Source organism: Symphalangus syndactylus, chromosome 4 (genome assembly GCF_028878055.3).
Source record: "Symphalangus syndactylus isolate Jambi chromosome 4, NHGRI_mSymSyn1-v2.1_pri, whole genome shotgun sequence".
NCBI lineage: Eukaryota > Metazoa > Chordata > Mammalia > Primates > Hylobatidae > Symphalangus > Symphalangus syndactylus.
Window position 1 is genome coordinate 46,676,586 of NC_072426.2, and position 18,624 is coordinate 46,695,209.

At 40.6% G+C, this 18,624-nt stretch overlaps 1 protein-coding gene across 7 annotated transcripts in view; it reads right to left on the reverse strand.

The window, feature by feature from the left end:
• Nucleotides 1-18,624, reverse strand: part of ASCC1 (activating signal cointegrator 1 complex subunit 1) — a 131,087-nt gene that overhangs the window by 47,129 nt on the left and 65,334 nt on the right. For 6 of the 7 annotated variants that reach the window (XM_063637210.1, XM_063637213.1, XM_063637209.1 and 3 more), the window contains one exon: nucleotides 18,098-18,217. The exons of the other annotated variant lie outside the window; for it this stretch is intronic. In XM_063637210.1, coding sequence (XP_063493280.1) covers nucleotides 18,098-18,217 — 120 coding nt within the window. The remainder of the gene's footprint in view (nucleotides 1-18,097; nucleotides 18,218-18,624) is intronic. 7 annotated transcript variants of the gene reach the window in all.

The window sequence follows — 18,624 nt, forward strand, 5'->3', positions numbered from 1 at the left end:
ATCTTGCTGCTGCTCACTCTTTGTGTCTGCACTACCTCTATAGCTCTAACACTCACCACGAGGGTCTGCGGCTTCATTCCTGAAGTCAGCGAGACCATGAGCCCACCAGGAGGAACAAACAACTCTGGATGTGCCACCTTTAAGAGCTGTAACACTCACTGCAAAGGTCTGCAGCTTCACTCCTGAAGTCAGCAAGACCATGAACCCACTGGCAGGAAGAAACTCCGGACATATCTGAACATCTAAAGGAACAAACTCCAGACACACCATCTTTAAGAACTGTAACACTCACCACGAGGGTCCGCATCTTCATTCTTGAAGTCAGCAAGACCAAGAACTCACCAGAAGGAACCAATTCTGGATACACCACCATGCCCAGTTAATTTTTTTTTTAACTTTTTGTAGAGACGGGGTATCACTATATTGCTCAAGCAGGTCTTGAACTCCTGAACTCCAGCGATCTTCCCTCCTTGGCCTCCCAAAATGCTGGGACGACAGGTGTGAGCCACCATGCCAGGCCATCAATGACAGTTTTTAAGAAGCAAGAAACAGGTCAAGCACAGTGGCTCACGCCTGTAATTCCAGCACTTTGAGAGGCCGAGGCGTGCAGATCACGAGGTCAGAAGTTCGAGACCAGCCTGGCCAACATGGTGAAACCCCATCTCTACTAAAGATACAAAAAATTAGCTGGGTGTGGTGGTGCATGCCTGTAATCCCAGCTACTTGGGAGGCTGAGGCAGCAGTAGAATAGCTTGAACACGTGAGGCAGAGGTTGCAGTGAGCCAAGATCGCACCGTTGCACTCGAGCCTGGGTGACAGGGCAAGACCCCCATCTCAAAAAAAAAAAAGCAAGAAACATAAGGAAAAACTAAAAATAACTAAAAGTATGGAAACCAGTTAAGAGAAATGTTGTGCTTCCTTATATAGTTATCTTAATCTTTTTCCCCAATTACAAAAATAATACAAGCTCATTATAGAACATATGAAAAAAGTACAGAAAAGCATAAAAAGGAAAACATAACCTCACCATGCACAGATAAACACTTAACCTTTTTGTGTTAAGTGTATATCTATAGATGGTGAGGTTACGTAATCAGAAAAAATTTTCAGATAAACTGCTTTTAAAAGTTTCTGATTAACAACATCTAAGAACCATAATATTTCTTCTTCTTCTTCTTCTTCTTTTTTTTTTCAGAGACAGGGTCTCACTGTCTCACCAAGGCTAGAGTGCAGTGGCACGATCTTGGCTCACCGCAACCCTCTGCCTCCCAGGCTCAAGCAATTCTCCTGCCTCAGTCTCCCGAGTAGCTGGGATTACAGGCATGCACCACTACCACTGGCTAATTTTTGTATTTTTAGTAGAGACAGGGTTTTGCCACATTGCCCAGGCTGGTCTCAAACTCCTGACCTCAAATGATCCACCCACCTCGGCCTCCCAAAGTGTTGGGATTACAGGCGTGAGCCACCGTGCCTGGCTGAACCATAATATTTTTAAATATAACTTAGGTCTGAATATAACCATGCACCACAAATTGCACCTCAGTTACAAATCACAACAGAATAATTCCTCACTTTCCCCCTTCTTCTTTTTTGAGATGGAGTCTTGCTCTGTTGCCCAGGCTGGAGTGCAGTGGCACAATCTCGGCTCACTGCAACCTCCACCTCCTGGGTTCAAGCGATTCTCCTGCCTCAGCCTCCCGAATAGCTGGGACTACAGGCACACGCCATCATGCCCAGCTAATTTTTGTATTTTTAGTAGAGACAGGATTTCACCATGTTAGCCAGGATGGTCTCGATCTCATGACCTCGTGATCCACCCGCCTCGGCCTCCCAGAGTGCTGGAATTACATGCGTGAGCCACCGCATCTGGCCCCTCCTTCTTCTCTTAAAAAAAGTAGACAGGGAGTTCAGCTATATAAAACTGAACATGAAACATGAAGCATGAAATACTGGAGTAAGTAAACTAAAGAGACTACATGAAAGAAATCAGTTTCCACCTTTGTCTTTCTGGAAAACTAGGATTTCTGACAATTTACAGACTCAAAACTTTGAAGGGACTAATATCCTTTAAAAAGTTCTAGTGTAACCTGCTCTTTTTACACAGGGGGAAATGATGCAGAGACGATGGGTTGCTCAGTCAGTGACAGAGGAACCAGAATCCAAGTCTACAGGCAGCCTGTGCTGCTTTTTCTTTTCTTTTCTTTTTTTTTTTTTGAGACACAGTCACTCTGTCAACTAAGCTGGAGTGCAGTGGCGCAATCCTGGTTCACTGCAACCTCCGCCTCCCAAGTAGCTGAGATTACAGACACTCGCCACCATACCCGGCTAATTTTTGTGTTTTTAGCAGAGATGGGGTTTCGCCATGTTGGCCAGGCTGACCTTGAACTCCTGACCTCAGGTGATCCGCCCGCCTCAGCCTCCCAAAGTGCTGGGATTACAGGTGTGAGCCACCGCGTCCGGCTTGTTCTGTTTTCAATTCACTGTGCACTCCATGAAGGCTGGCTCTTTGTCTCATTCACGTTTTATCTCTGCACCTAAACTAATGCCTAACTGGCACATAATCAGTGCTCAACAGTTTTCACATGCATTCACGAATGAATTCATAGACAGCAAATATTTTGGAATTCTATTAAGAGAGCTTAAGGGTACTTGGACATAATCACTAAATTTCAGGTTGACAATATGTCACTTTTTTTTTTGTTGTTGAAATGGAGTCTCACTCTGTTGCCCAGGCTGGAGTGGAGTGGCACGATCTCAACTCACCGCAACCTCTGCCTCCCCGGTTCAAGCGATTCTCCTGCCTCAGTAGCTGGGACTACAGGCGCCTGCCACCACTCCCCGCTAATTTTTTTTTATTTTTTAGTAGAGACGGGGTTTCAGTATTAGCCAAGATGATCTCCTGATCCGCCCACCTCAGCCTTGTGATCCGCCCACCTCAGCCTTGTGATCCGCCCACCTCGGCCTCCCAAAGTGCTGGGATTACAGGCATGAGCCACTCCGCCCAGCCATTTCTAACAGTATATTATTTCAATTCTTACTTCATTGATCCTTTCCTGTTTATGAATAAATCACAAAGCTTCTCTATGCCTTTGCTTCCTAATAAGCAAATTAAAAATAACATAGGGTTGCTATGAAAAAATGAATGAATTATTCTTAAGCAGCTTTATCACTTAGATAGTACTTTGGATTTGAAAACAGATGCCAGTTATTAATGCATTAAATCTAAGCTCTTAGTTTAAAGGCCTGTAAGTGCTACAAAGCTCAAGCATTCCAGGACCATCTTTACAGATAAGGAGTTTGTGCTGCAGAATGATCAGTGACTGCCTAGAAAGTGCAAATTTCAGGCTTTTGTTTGGGCTTTTCCTCCCAATTTAATTCAGCTCCATCCAATTAATGCTTCCTGAGTGCTCACTCTGTACAGACATTATCCCAGTGACTGCAAGAATAAAAACTAAGCAAAGATGGTCCTTGTTATTAATAGATCTACAATCTACTAAGATAAAATTTTTGTTATTATTTTTATATGAGACTATAAAGCAGATTTTGGTAATAACATAAGCAATACAGAGTGTTTTGGATAATTTAAAAGTCAAAGAGATTATAGTGGGGTTAGGACCAGTATAGGTTACAAGGAGGATGGGCTTAGGATAAGAAGCTAACTACACTCAATGCATTTTTGTACATCAGTTGAATGAATAAATAACAAACGTTCTTTGAACATCTATGTCACGCATTACGAAAGGCAGCTGAATAACACATACTCCCTGCCCCCAAGAATCTTACAGTCTATTTAAGAAAAAGAAGAAAGGATGGCAAGAGGAAAGAGAAATAGCATTTGGACAAAAGAGGAGTAATATAAGGGAAATTTCAGTCACAATAAACAATATTAACAGAGACACAAAGGATCAACAACCAATAATGAAGCAGGCTGGGGCCCAGGGGAGGGACTAGATGGTGGGAGATAAAGCTGAAGTATTAAGATGGTGTCATACTGGAAGATCTTGAATGCTAGACTGAGGATTATGAATTCAAAAGATGATGAGAAATGATGAAAGATTTTTAAGCAAAGTCCTATGGTACATAAGCTATTGCTTAGACTGATGTAGTAGTATTTCATAATATCTATATTCACTAACATAAAAGTAATGTGTAGGTTATATTTCACAAGAATGAACTGCAGAAATATATGTGTAATGTGATCAATTTATGTAAAATTATATGCATAGACAATGACTCTTGGTATTTGTTCTGGGGAGGAAAACTCCAGAGTCGGAGGAGGAGGAAAGGGAACTGTTTAATTTTCACTTCATCCATCTGTAAGATTTTATTTTTACAGGCAAAAACAATGTAAAAAGAAGCTTGGCTGTGAAAGGAAGATTGCAAACTACGTATAGTGATGCTGGGCTGCACCATTTGTAATTTAATACACACATATATACCTCTCTCATCTTTTCACCAAACATCTCAAAAGAGTAGACTATATCCACTTATTTTTAATGTCCTCTTTCTGTCCCATAAGCACAGGCTTTACAGTCAAACAGAGCTGGGTCAAACCACAATTCTACCACTTACAAGCACATACTAATTACTACTAACGTGGACCTGACCAAGTATACCAAGTATAACATCAAATTGTTTATATATATATATCAGACAAGCTAAAAGAAAAAAATTACTTGTTATCCAGAAATAACGACTGGTAAATTGTTTATGTATCCAGGCTAACTGACTTATTCTTCTATTGCTCTCTCTTCCCACTTTTGAGATGGGGGGAAGTAAGTATACAAATTGCTTTGTAATCTCTTTTTGACACATAATAATCTACAGTGAATACTTTCCCAAGATATAATGTTTAGTCAACCCACAGTATTCTCTATTCTACAGATGTTCTATAGTTTATTTTCCATCAATTTGATTTTGATGACCATTTAGACTGCTGCCAGTATTTACTGTTATATACAATACTGTAACAGGATCTTCATATAGATATTTGTTCATATTTCTGATTAATTCCATTGGATAAATTCCTACAGGGAGAATCAGCAAGTCTAAAAAATATAAAATGAAACTCTGGGAGTAAAAGGCCAATATGCTCTCTAGAAAGCTTATATTAATTTATGCTTTCCAGCAATGACCTTCTCATGTCTCTTATCAAACATCTACATAGTTTTCTTCTACTTTTAAAATTAGCCTTCCTTTAACAGATGAATTACTGAATAGATTTAAGCTCCCTAAGATAAGGGCCATTGTACCCATTTTTGTTTCCCTTATGGTATCTGGTACAATGCCTGGTACTTTGTAGGTACTAAACTATTTATTTTTGGATATTTATCTTTTGTCTAACTACTTGTTAGCACTTTTACTGATCTCTTATCAATGTTAAAGCTTTTACAAGTGTTTTTAGTAGAATGCTATTTATTTGCAAATAATGACCATTTGGTCTTTTTAAAAAAATTTTCCATCCTTCCTTCTTTTTCTCTCTCTCTCTCTCTCTCTTTCTTTCTTTCCTTCCCTCTGTGGCCCAGGCTGCAACCTAGTCGGCTCGCTGCTGCCCCGCCCCCTGCCTGGGATTGCCGTCGCGCGCCACCACCGCTGCCTGCTTTTTCTCCTTTGGCTGGAGGCGCGGTTTCGCCATGTTGGCCAGGCTGGTCTCCAGCTCCTGACCCCAAGTGCTCTGCCCGCCTCGGCCTCCCGAGGTGCTGGGACTGCAGACAGAGCCTCGCTCACTCGGTGCTCGGTGTTGCCCAGGCTGGAGTGCGGTGGCGTGGTCTTGGGCCACGTCTGGGAGGTGGGGAGCGTCTCTGCTCGGCCGCCCCTCTGCCCGGCCGCCCCGTCTGGGAAGTGAGGAGCGCCTCTGTCCGGCCGCCCCGTCTGGGATGTGGGGAGCGCCTCTGCCCGACCGCCCCGTCTGGGAGGTCTACCATGGAGGCCAGAAGCAATATGGGGGCTGGACGTGGTGGCTCACGCCTGTAGTCCCAGCACTCTGGGAGGCCGAGGCGGGTTGATCACTTCAGGCTAGGAGTTCGAGACCAGTCTGGCCAACATGTCGAAACATATGAAAAATACAACAGACAAACCAACCAACCAACCCAGTGACAACAAAACAGGTCTACCCTGGAGTCATATTCTAACTTTTTCTATTTTCCTCCCTTTCTGATCCTTTATCCCACTTTCTTTTTCTTCCTCTTCCTTCTCCTTCTTCTTTGTCAAATAGAGGATTGAGTTATTATCACTGATCCATACAAAGTCCCTCTCTCATTTATTTTCTTTAATTCCCACCCCCCATTTCTATTCCCCGTCTTCCCATGTGCAACCTTCCTAATATGTTTGATACGCATCTTTTTGTTTGTATGTATTTTTAGAAAATGTTTATTGTTTTGTGTGCAAAAAAAATTAATAAAAAAAAAAAAATTTCCCAAACAACACCTATGTACTTTTTTCAATTGTCTCTGTAGCTAGAGTATTAGCCAAAACTTTCAGAACAATGTGTTTAATATTAATGATAAAAGCAGGCAACCCTGTTTTCTGATTGTAATGGGAATAAGCCTAGTATATTACTATTCAATATGATTGTTGATTTAAAATAGATATATTACTCAATATCTATTTTTATTTTTTGAAAGTTTCTTTTAAAAATATCAAATTTTATCAAGTCTTTTAGCCATGCACTTAGATATTATTTTTTAATTTGACCCATTTAGTAGGATATTATTAGATTTTCTGTTCCTAATTCATCTTTGCATTCCTGAGATGAATCAGTTTAGTCATGAGAGTTCATATTCATCTTATTCTTACCCTCTACTTTGAGAAAATTACCAAATCCAGCAGATTTCACTTTTTTTTTTTTTTTTTTGTGAGACGGGAGTCTTCCTCTGTTGCCCAGGCTTGAGTGCAGTGGTGAGATCTCAGCTCACTGCAACCTCCACCTCCCAGGCTCAGACAATTCTCCTGCTACAGCCTCCGGAGGAGCTGGGATTACAGGCATATGCCACCATGCCCGGCTAATTTTTGTATTTTTTGTAGAGATGGGGTTTTACCACGTTGGCCAGGCTGGTCTTGAACTCCTGACCTCTGGTGATCTGCCCGCCTCGGCCTCCCAAAGTGCTGGGATTACAGGTGCGAGGCACTGCACCCGGCCAGATTTCATTATTCTTGCATCCATGCAATTCTCGTTGCTACTGCTCTAGTTCAGGCCTTCTTTGCTTCTCAGCTGGACTACAGTAATGGCTTTTAAATACCTCCCCTTCCCATTCCTGATACTTCGTTTCCATTACACATGTAGTATACAATTGCACACAATTTATAGAGTCTCTCAATTTATTTATAATTTCCTGCAAAAAGGTATTAAATGGGCCAGGCACGGTAACTCACGCCTGTAATCCCAGCACTTTGGGAGGGCTGAGGCAGGTGGATCACGAGGTCAGGAGATTGAGACCAACCTGGCTAATAATGGTGAAACCCCATCTCTACTAAAAATACAAAAAATTAGCCGGGTATGTCGGTGGGCACCTGTAGTCCCAGCTACTCGAGAGGCCAAGGCAGGAGAATGGCGTGAACCCAGGAGGTGGAGCTTGCAGTGAGCAGAGATGGCACCACTGCACTCTAGCCTGGGTGACAGAGCGAGACTCCGTCTCAGAAAAAGAAAAAAGGTATTAAATGTGTTTTGTCATAGCTATTCCTAATTTCCTTATAATTTTTGTTACTACTATAAATGTGTTTTGTTTTAAATGATGCTGCTTTCTGTTTGCTGCTGGTATACAGAAAACCAAAGGATTTTATTATACTGATTTTATAGTCAATCACCTTACTAAACTCGCTCTTCCTTTTTTTTTTTTTTTAAGAGACAGGGTCTCGCTGTTGCTCAGACTGGCCTCAAACCCCCAGGCTCAAGCAACCCTCCAGTCTCAGCCTCTCAAGTAGCTAGGATTACAGATGCATGCCACCATGCCTCAAACTCCCTTATTATTTCCTAGTAACTTCGTAACTGTAAGTAACTTGGTTTTATCTCTGGCCAGAAAGTATAATATGTAAGATACTAACTCATTAAAATGTATTAAGCTTTACTTTATCATCTAGTATGTAATCAATTTTTTTCTACTGTTCCATGTGCCTGAAAAGAATATGAATTCTCTAATTACTGGGCATATAATTCCAGAGATGACTATTAGATGAAACTTGTTCATGGTTAAAATATTCTGTATCTTTACTGACTTCATATCTGCTTGATCTACCAATAATTGAGAAACAGGTTGCAATCTCCTCCTATGATGCAGGATTTCTCAGTTTTTTCCCTAATAAAAAATTAACTATACAAATTTCACTTAATCTACCTTGAGGCTGTTCTATTAGGCTCACACAAGTTTAGAACTGTTATATCTTCCTGGTAAAATGAACCCTTTATCATATATAATAGCCTTCTCTATTGCTAATAATGCATCTTTTCTTTTCTTTTCTTTTCTTTTTTTTTTTTTTTTTTTTTTTTGAGACAGAGTCTTGCTCTGTCACCCAGGCTGGAGTGCAGTGGTGCCATCTCGGCTCACTGCAAGCTCTGCCTTCCGGGTTCACGCCATTCTCCTGCCTCAGCCTCCCGAGTAGCTGGGACTACAGGTGCCCGCCACCACGCCCGGCTAACTTTTTATGTTTTTAGTAGAGATGGGGTTTCACTGTGTTCGCCAGGATGGTCTCGATCTCCTGACCTTATGATCCGCCGCCTCGGCCTCCCAAAGTGCGGAGATTACAGGCGTGAGCCACCGCGCCCGGCTTTTCTTTTTTTTTTTTTAAACAGTCTCACTCTGTTGCCCATACGTGATCTTGGCTCACTGCAACCTCCACCTCCTGGGTTCAAGCAACTACCTGCCTCACCCTCCCAAGTAGCTGGGATTGCGGGTCCCCGCCACCATGCCCAGCTAATTTTTGTATTTTTAGTAGAGACGGGGTTTCACCATCTTGGCCAGGCTGGTCTTGAAGTCCTGACCTCATGATCCACCCTCCTCGGCCTCCCAAAGTGCTGGGATTACAGGTGTGAGCCACCATGCCCAGCAGCATTTTTTCTTTAAGTTTGTCATGTTTGATACTAATTCTGTTATGCCAACTTTCTTTTGGTGTTTGCCTCATATATCTTTTTCCTCTGTACTATTTCAACCTTATGTAGACACGTCACTTTTTAAAAGCATAGAACTTAATTTTGGCTATATCCAATCTTACATTTTCTTAACTAGCGAGTTTATTCCATTAACATATATTGTAATTATTATATGTCTGGATTTCTTCCCACCACCTTACTTCTTAATTTCTTCTCATTCCACTTTTTCCTATGCTTCTTGTCCCTTCTTGGATTGAATTTGTGTTTGTCCCCTTTTTTCTGTCTCTATTGTTTGGAATTTACACTATTTTTAGACTTATTTTTAAATTTTTACTATGTACATTTAGCTTTTCAAGGTCTAAAGTTAATTAATATCTTAATATCCTGCCTCTCCCCTGAAATTAAAAAAAAATGCTCTAGAATACTTCAATTCTAGAATTCCCCTTAGTCCTGATTTACATGCTGTTAGTTGATATTTTAGTTCTATCGTTTTTAAACACCCCCTTAAATATAAAATCATTATTTTATACAGACTATTTTATTTATCCACCATTGCTTTCTGCATCTCATATTAGCCTCCTTATATCTCAGACTTTCTGGATTCATTTTCCTTTTCCTGAAATAGACCCTTTAGAAGTTCCTTTACTGTGGTTATCTCACAGTGGTAAATTCTCAGTTTTTGTTCATCTCTGAAAGTCTTTATTTCACACCTTTGTTGTTTAAATATTTTATTTTTTCCTGAGTACACAATTCCAGGTTGCTGGTTGTTTTAACGTTCAGAAAATATTATTCTGCTGTTTTTGGCTTGTTATTCTTATTGAGAAGTCTGCTGTAGTCATAATTGTCACCTACAGAGGTGTAGGTGGCTTCTTTTAAGATCTTCTCTGTCTTTAATGATCTGTAGTTCCATTATGATCTATCTTGATGTGGATTTCTTTTTATGTATTCTGTTTGTATTTAATCTTTTTCCTCTTATCTACTGCTTCTATCTTAATCCAAGCACCCCTCTAATTTCTTCAGGTCACCATCTGTATCACTCTCCTACTCCTCATGGCCCATTTCTATCTGGAGTTTGCCAGGCTTTTTCTTGCCATGGGGCTTTTGCTCTGCTCTTCTGTTTGCCTAAAAGCTGGAAAGAACCTTCCCACCACTCTTAGCCTGCAAACTCCAACCCCTTTAGATCTCAGTTTAACATCAATTCCTTAGAGAGGCTTTCCTTGAGGCTTTTTAAGTTTCATTTAATCTTGATAAAGCAGTAAAAATGGTGTTATTAAATCTCTTCCCTAAATTGCCATAATAGTTTCCCTCTGTCACAGAGCATCGTTTCTCCCTTGCTCAGTCTTTATCCCACTTTGCAATTACATTAATATATTCATGTGGTATTTGTTAATGTCTGTTTTCCCCACTTGTCTGTAAACTACACTGGAGCAATGGCTGTGTCTGGCTTTATTCACTACTCTATACTCAGACTCTAACACAGTACCTGGGATACAGTAGGCTTTTAATAAAGTTTTGTTGAATAAACAAGTGACCAAATGGAAAAAAACTTCCTTTAACTGGCATATAACAGCACTTCTAGATCTAAACCCTGCCTGTTCTGCAGCCTTATCTCCCACCTTACCCCATTCCCATCTCACACATTCTATTGGAAAATAATTCGTGCCTCTGTGACTGCATTTGCTATTTATTCCCACTTCCTAAAAAGGTACTCCTTTAGCCTGCAAACTCTTCATTCAGCAAAGAAACCTCTTCCGTGAAGCCTTCCTTTAGGAGATTTGCCCATCCATGGGCAGAGTTGTCCTGCCCTTCCCAGCATCTCAATCACAGCCTGGCATCTCAATCACAACCTCATCCTAGTGGATCTTAATGGCTGCCATCTGCCTCTTGTGGATGATGGAAGCGCTATGGTCTACTGCCCTGCATATCCTAGGCATTCAAAGAATGCCTGGGGAAAGGGGACTAGAAAGGCCCTGCAGAGCAGAATAACTGAGGGTGTCAGGTCTTTGAGGAGATAAGATGAAATGGGGTCACGAGAATAAGTAAAGGGATTAGTCTCATCAGAGTGAACGTTTTCAGAAAAACAAGGAAATTGAGTTGAGTGGGGGAGATGAAAATAGGTGAACTGTGATGGGAAAAGGAGGAAGTTAAGGCAGTGGCTTCACATTCTCAGTAAAATGGGAGAAACCATTTTTTTTGAGAGGGACAAGGGTGGGGGGTTTAGAGAGTAACAGACAAAACAGAATAGCCACAGTATTCAGTGTATAAGTCCTAACAGCTGACTACTAGCTAATGTAAAAGCTTCCTTAAATTTCTTACCAATCACACTTTACGAAACCAAACTGAGGATGCATTAGTAAGTGTAATTCCATTGTCCCAGCTCTCTGTTTCCAGAGAACAAATCTGATCTAAGTGGTTACATCCTTTTAAAGGTCAGGCATTTCACATTCAATCATTTAAGGGAATCTTTGATTTAAAATACTATATATGAAAGCATACCAAAAAAAGTTAAGTGCTTGTATCTTTATTACATGTATTTTATTACACACAGTTCTTATATTGAGCTGTCTTTTCACATAAAGAAAAAGATTGAATGGTCCTTAAAAACAGGGCCATGTGTTACTAGCTTCTGTATCCATTTGCACTGTCTTGCAAAGTATCTTGCACAAAGGAGGCATTCAGATAGTTTTTTAATGAAATTAAATAAGTGAATAAGTCCCTTAGACATCCTAGATTTTGGAAGGGGAATTTACAAATCTTTTTGAAATAATACAAAAGTGGCTATTCTCGGGAAGAGGAACAGACAATAGAAAAGAGAAACTAGAGCAGCACAAGAGGTGAGAATTATCCAAAAATGTTCTTGGTTGATTGCACTAGTGGATTCAGTGGATATTTCACAACACCTTTTTTTTTTTTTTTTGTGATGGAATTTCGATCTGTTGCCCAGGCTAGAGTGCTGTGTCACGATCTTGGCTCACTGCAACCTCTGCCTCCAGGGTTCAAGTGATTCTCTTGCCTCAGCCTCCCGGGCAGCTGCGTTACAGGCATGAGCCACCACGCCCAGCTAATTTTAATATTTTTAGTAGAGACAGGGTTTCGCCATGTTGGCCAGGCTGATCTCAAACTCCTAACCTCAGGTGATCCACCCACTTTGGCCTCCCAAAGTGCTGGGATTACAGGCATGAGCCACTGCGGCTGGCCTAAAATAATAAATTTTAAGTTAAATTTTCCACTCTCAGAATTGGAACATAGTCGCCGGGTGCAGTGGCTCACGCTTGTAATCCCAGCACTTTGGGAGGCCGAGGTGGGTGGATCACGAGGTCAGGAGATCGAGACCACGGTGAAACCCCGTCTCTACTAAAAATACAAAAAAACATTAGCCGGGCATGATGGCGGGCACCTGTAGTCCCAGCTACTCGGAGAGGCTGAGGCAGGAGAATGGCGTGAACCCGGGAGTCGGAGCTTGCAGTGAGCCGAGATTGCGCCACTGCACTCCAGCCTGGGCGACAGAGCAAGACTCCGTCTCAAAAAAAAAAAAAAAAAAAGAATTGGAACATAGTCTATCCTACTCAACTTAGCATATACACACTGAAAACTTTCTTAGTTCAGGGCACAGCTTTGCTATCTATATGTTCCTTACCCAAATTACTTAAGCTCTCTGAACTTCCCTGATCTATAAAATGGGCATAAAAACAGTATTTATCTTCATAGATGTTACGAAGACTAAATGGAAATAATACGATCTAAGCACCGTGCCAGGTAAGAGTAAGTGCTAACCAAAGTTAGTTAAATTCCCTGGAAACTTTAATCTAAAATGTTAGACATAAAATATTACTTAGACCAGTGGTTCTTACAGTGTGGTCTGTGGGTCTCTGGATGTCTCTGAAACTCTTTTAGGGAGTCCATAGGTCAAAACTATTTTTATAATATTTCTATAACATTATTTATCTTTTTAACGGGGATGACATTTGCACTACTGGTGCAAAAGCAATGGTAGGTAAAGCTGCTGGCACCCTAGCATGAATTACAGTAATGGCATCAAACTGTGCTAGTAGCAGTATATTCTTCACTATATATTTACGGGTTTTTTTTAAGTTTCATTTAATCTTGATAAAGCAGTAAAAATGATAAATTTTATTAAATCTCAGCCCTTGAGTGCACATCTTTTAATATCCTGTGCGATGAAACTGGCATTATGCATAAAGCACCTGTTCAAGCTGTGTTCCTTTTAGAAAAAGAAATACAAAAAGTAAAAGAAAATTTAAAAAAATAACGAATAAAGTACTTGGTCCATACACCTAAGTAGATGGCTGTCTGGAAAAGCGTACTTGTGAGCTGTCTGAATTGTGAGCTGAACTAGTCTTGATCCATGGAACAGCATTTTTACTTAAAAGAACCACAGACAAATTATGGTTATTCAGGCCTATTTGGCAGACATTTTCTCAAAAGAGAAAATCAAGGAAAATAACTGTCAGTATTTGGTGCCAATATTAAAATTTGAGCTTTCAAGTAAAAATTACAATTTTGGAAAATGTGTATCTGCCATGAGTCTGACAGCTTCCCAATGCTTAAAAATTTTGATGAAATTGGTAGTGATATTAACATATTTTAAATACTGCAAAATAAAATGTGTCAACATTTGAGAAATCTGCATAACTCAGTGAACCATATTTTCTACATAACCGATGTTAGAAAACTGTGCACGGGTTAAAGATCCAGTCAAAATGCGTAACAGACCAATGGATTTTAACGTAAGAGAGTATGAATGTTCACTAATACAGGTTCAGATTCCACATTGCAACTAATCTTTAAAAAAAAATCTACTAAAAATACAAAAAAATTAGCCGGGCGTGGTGGCGGGCGCCTATAGTCCCAGCTACTCCGAGAGGCTGAGGCAGGAGAATGGCGTGAACCTGGGAGGCGGAGCTTGCAGTGAGCCGAGATTGCGCCACTGCACTCCAGCCTGGGCGACAGAGCGAGACTCCGTCTCAAAAAAAAAAAAAAAAAAAAAATCTATGACTTGTCAAATTTAGAGCAGTATGAAATATCCACAATTATCTGAAAAGACCATTAATGTATCCCCATTTTTCTAACTACATATCTGTATCTGTGAGGCTGGATTTTCTCATATACTTCAATTAAAACAACATATCACAATAGACTGAATGCAGAAGCAGGTATGAGACACCATTTGTCTTCTATTAAAGAGATTCACAAATATGTAAAATCATGCCTATCTTCTCACTAAATTTGGGGGTTGGAAAATAAGAGTTACATTTCAGTTAAAAAAAAAAAAAAAAAAAAGTGTTGTGGCCAGGCACGGTGGCTCACACCTGTAAACCCAGCACTTTGGGAGGCTGAGGTGGACGGATCAAGAGGTCAGAAGATCGAGACCATCCTGGCTAACATGGTGAAACTCCGTCTCTGCTAAAAATACAAAAAATTAGCCAGGCATGGTGGCGGGCGCCTGTAGTCCCAGCTACTCCAGAGGCTGAGGCAGGAGAATGGCATAAGTAAACGCGGGAGGCGGAACTTGCAGTGAGCCTAGATCACGCCACTGCACTCCAGCCTGGGTGACAGAGCGAGATTCCATCTCAAAAAAAAAAAAAAAAAAAAAAAAAAGTGTTAAGTTGTGTTATTTTTTAATGAATAAACAAATAAATTTCTCAGTTTTAATTTCTACTCAGGTAAATATTGACAGATACAACTCACGTAAAACAAAAACTCTTTGAGGTTCTCAATAATTTTTAAGAATTATGAGACCATTTGAGACCAAAAAGTTTCAGAACTGCCATCTTAGATGATTCATTGTTTCTGTTCACAAAGTTGAAAAATAATCTACCCTATACATAGTACATTGTAGTTCTATAATACTGTGAAGGCATATGGATAGTTAGAACACAAAGTAAATGATCCAGATATCAAATTTCAACCTGGCGGAAATGTTTTGGGATATCCTAGTATGTGATCTATAAAGTAACAATGTGCTCCTGGTTTTTAAAGTAGGTCATTAGTATGCTGTTTAGGCACACAGCGGGTATTGAGGAAAAGAAAAATCTGGCGGCCAGGCACAGTGGCTCATGCCTGTAATCCCAGCACTTTGGGAGGCCAAGGCAGGTGGATCACCTGAGGTTAGGGGTTCGAGACCAGCCTGACCAATATGGTGAAACCTGTCTCTACTAAAAATATAAAAATTAGCCAGGCACGGTGGTGGGCGCCTGTAGTCCCAGCTACTCGAGAGGCTGAGACAGGAGAATTGCTTGAACCCGGGAGGCAGATGTGGCAGTGAGGTGAGATCACGCCATAGCACTCCAGCCCGGGCTACAAAAGCGAAACTCCATCTCAAAAAAAAAGAAAAATCTGGCACAGAACACACACCAAAATAGCTCCTATACCATTCTATACCATTTTTCCTCCCTTCTCCCCAAAACTTGCTTCCAAATGAAATGAGATAAGACACCACTGAGATTATCAATTCAAATTAAGATAACAGAAACCTTACAAGAAATCCTGCAGGAAAGCAACTAAATGTGGGAGCCTGCCTAGAGAATTAGATTTTCTCTAGAAGGTTTCTGGCTCAGTGTGAACCTTCTTCTACCCTGCCCTAAATAAAAAGACCACACAAAAACAAATTTCCAGTGCATGTGGGGCTTCTCTGTTCACCAAAAGCTTTGATTCAACTAATAAATGACGTTAACATTGGAAATGGCTCTGAATGCCAAGGCCAGCCTTAGAAATCGCCTCAACTGCAGACTGAGAACCGCTAGGAGAGATATAGGTGTGATAATAACAAAAAATTAAAAAGAGTAAACATTTGCAACCTACAGAATAGGAGAAAATTTTTGCAATCTACCCATCTGACACAGGGCTAATATCCAGAATCTACAAAGAACTTAAACAAATTTACAAGAAAAAATCAAACAACCCCATCAAAAAGTGGGCAAAGGATATGAACACTTTTCAAAAGAAGACATTTATGCAGCCAACAGACACATGAAAAAATGCTTATCATCACTGGCCATCAGAGAAATGCAAATCAAAACCACAATGAGATACCATCTCACACCAGTTAGAATGGTGATCATTAAAAAGTCAGGAAACAACAGGTGCTGGAGAGGATGTGGAGAAATATGAACACTTTTACACTGTTGGTGGGACTGTAAACTAGTTCAACCATTGTGGAAGACAGTGTGGCGATTCCTCAAGGATCTAGAACTAGAAATACCAGTTGACCCAGCAAATCCCATTACTGGGTATATACCAAAAGGATTATAAATCATACTACTATAAAGACATATGCACACGTATGTTTATTGCAGCACTATTCACAATAGCAAAGACTTGGAACCAACCCAAATGTCCATCAATGATAGACTGGATTAAGAAAATGTGGCACATATACACCACGGAATACTATGCAGCCATAAAAACTGATGAGTTCATGTCCTTTGTAGGGACATGGATGAAGCTGGAAACCATCATTCTGAGAAAACTATATGCAAGGACAGAAAACCAAACACCACATGTTCTCATTCACAGGTGGGAATTGAACAATGAAATCACTTGGACACAGGGTGAGGAACATCACACACCGGGGCCTGTTGCGGGGTGGGGGGCTGGTGGAGGGATAGCATTAGGAGAAATACCTAATGTAAATGACGAGTTAATGGGTGCAGCAAACCAACACGGCACATGTATACATATGTAACAAAACTGAACATTTTGCACATGTACCCTAGAACTTAAAGTATAATAAAAAAAAAGTAAACATTTTTTGATGTTTTGATAATGTAAGTCTGTGCCAAGCACTATTTTAAGCATTTTAAGTAATTTAATCTTTTTAATTTTTTTTTTTTTTTTTTTTTGAGACAGAGTCTTGCTCTGTCGCCAGGCTGGAGTGCTGTGGCGCGATCTTGGCTCACTGCAACCTCTGCCTCCCCGGTTCAGGTGATTCTCCTGCCTCAGCCTCCTGAGTAGCTGGGACTATAGGCACGTGCCACCACGCCCGGCTAATTTTTTGTATTTTTTTAATAGAGATGGGGTTTCACCATGTTAGCCAGGTGGATTCGATCTCCTGACCTCATGATCTGCCCACCTCAGTCTCCCAAAGTGCTGGGATTACAGGCGTGAGCCACCGCACCCGGCCAATTTTTTTTTTTTTTTTTTTTTTTTTGAGACAGGGTCTCGCTCTGTCGCCCAGGCTGGAGTGCAGTGGTGTGATCACGGCTCACTGTAGCCTTGACCTCCTCAGGCTCACGTGATCCTCTCACCTCAGCCTCCTGAGCAGCTGAAACTACAGGCGCACATCATCATGGCTGGCTATTTTTGGGGTTTGTTTTTTTTTTTTTTTTTATAGATAAGAGTTTCTTTCACTCTGTTGCCCGGGCCGGTCTTGAACTCCTGGACTCAAGCCATCCACCCACCTCAGCCCCCGAAAGTGCTAGGATTACGGGCGTGAGCCACCATGCCCAGCCAAAATTAAGATTAATAACCCTATGAAGTTGGTAAAGTTTTCATCCCCATTTTGTCCTGGCATCCACTACAACTGCATTACATCACGTTTGAAACTCATATTCTAAAATGCCATCCTTCCTGCCTCTTATCCTGGAAAACACAAAGGAACCACTGAGTTCCACAAAGACTAGATTGTTACTATCAACACCCGTTATCCAAATAACTCAGTAGCTACCAGATTAGCCTGGTGCAGGGTGTGTGCCTATAGTCCCAGCTACTTGGGAGGCTGAAGCAGAGGGATCCCTGGAGCCCAGGACGCTGAGATCAGCCTGGGCATTGTAAGACCCCCATCCTAAAAGTCAGACTTAAAGTCTGATACTTTTTCCTACAACAAATTCCTCTTTCAAGAGATTAACTTACTATTAAAAAAAAAAAAAGAAAGAGAAATAATTAACATGTTCTTTACAATAAGAACTCAAAGAAAAGGAATCAAAATGAATCAAACTTTTGAGGATGCTTTTAGGTACCTCTTGATTGAAACAAAGAAGCATTCCAGAAACATACCTGTTGGAGCCATCTTTCATATGGACTTTGGCGTAAAGAACATCCACCATGCCAGGATCATCATTCATGTATTCTATCCCTGCCATCTCCACTTCTAGGGGTTTACCCCCAGAAATGTCACTGCAAAGGAAAAAGCATTAAGATATCTATAACTGTCTAAGCTAAGAGGGCTACTATATTTTGAAACATGGTTAATATACATAGTCAAATAGGTATGTTACTTACATGTGCACAAAAACAGTAGTTGTGTTTTTTCCTAACATCTAATTGTCCGTCTAATTTCAAAATTAATAAATTTTCAATGCACACAAATTAGAAAACACTGGAAAGTATTTCTAATGTCACATTATATTTATCCCAGTATCAGTTTATTAGCACTGTCTCATAGAGAAAGTCAAGTGATGACAGTTCTGATCCATAGAGACAGTAATATGTTGGTTCATCTCTCAGGCGCCCATCTCTACTATTTCTACAAGTTACAAACAGCATTTCACTCATATAACAAAGGTGGAGGTGTAAATTGATAT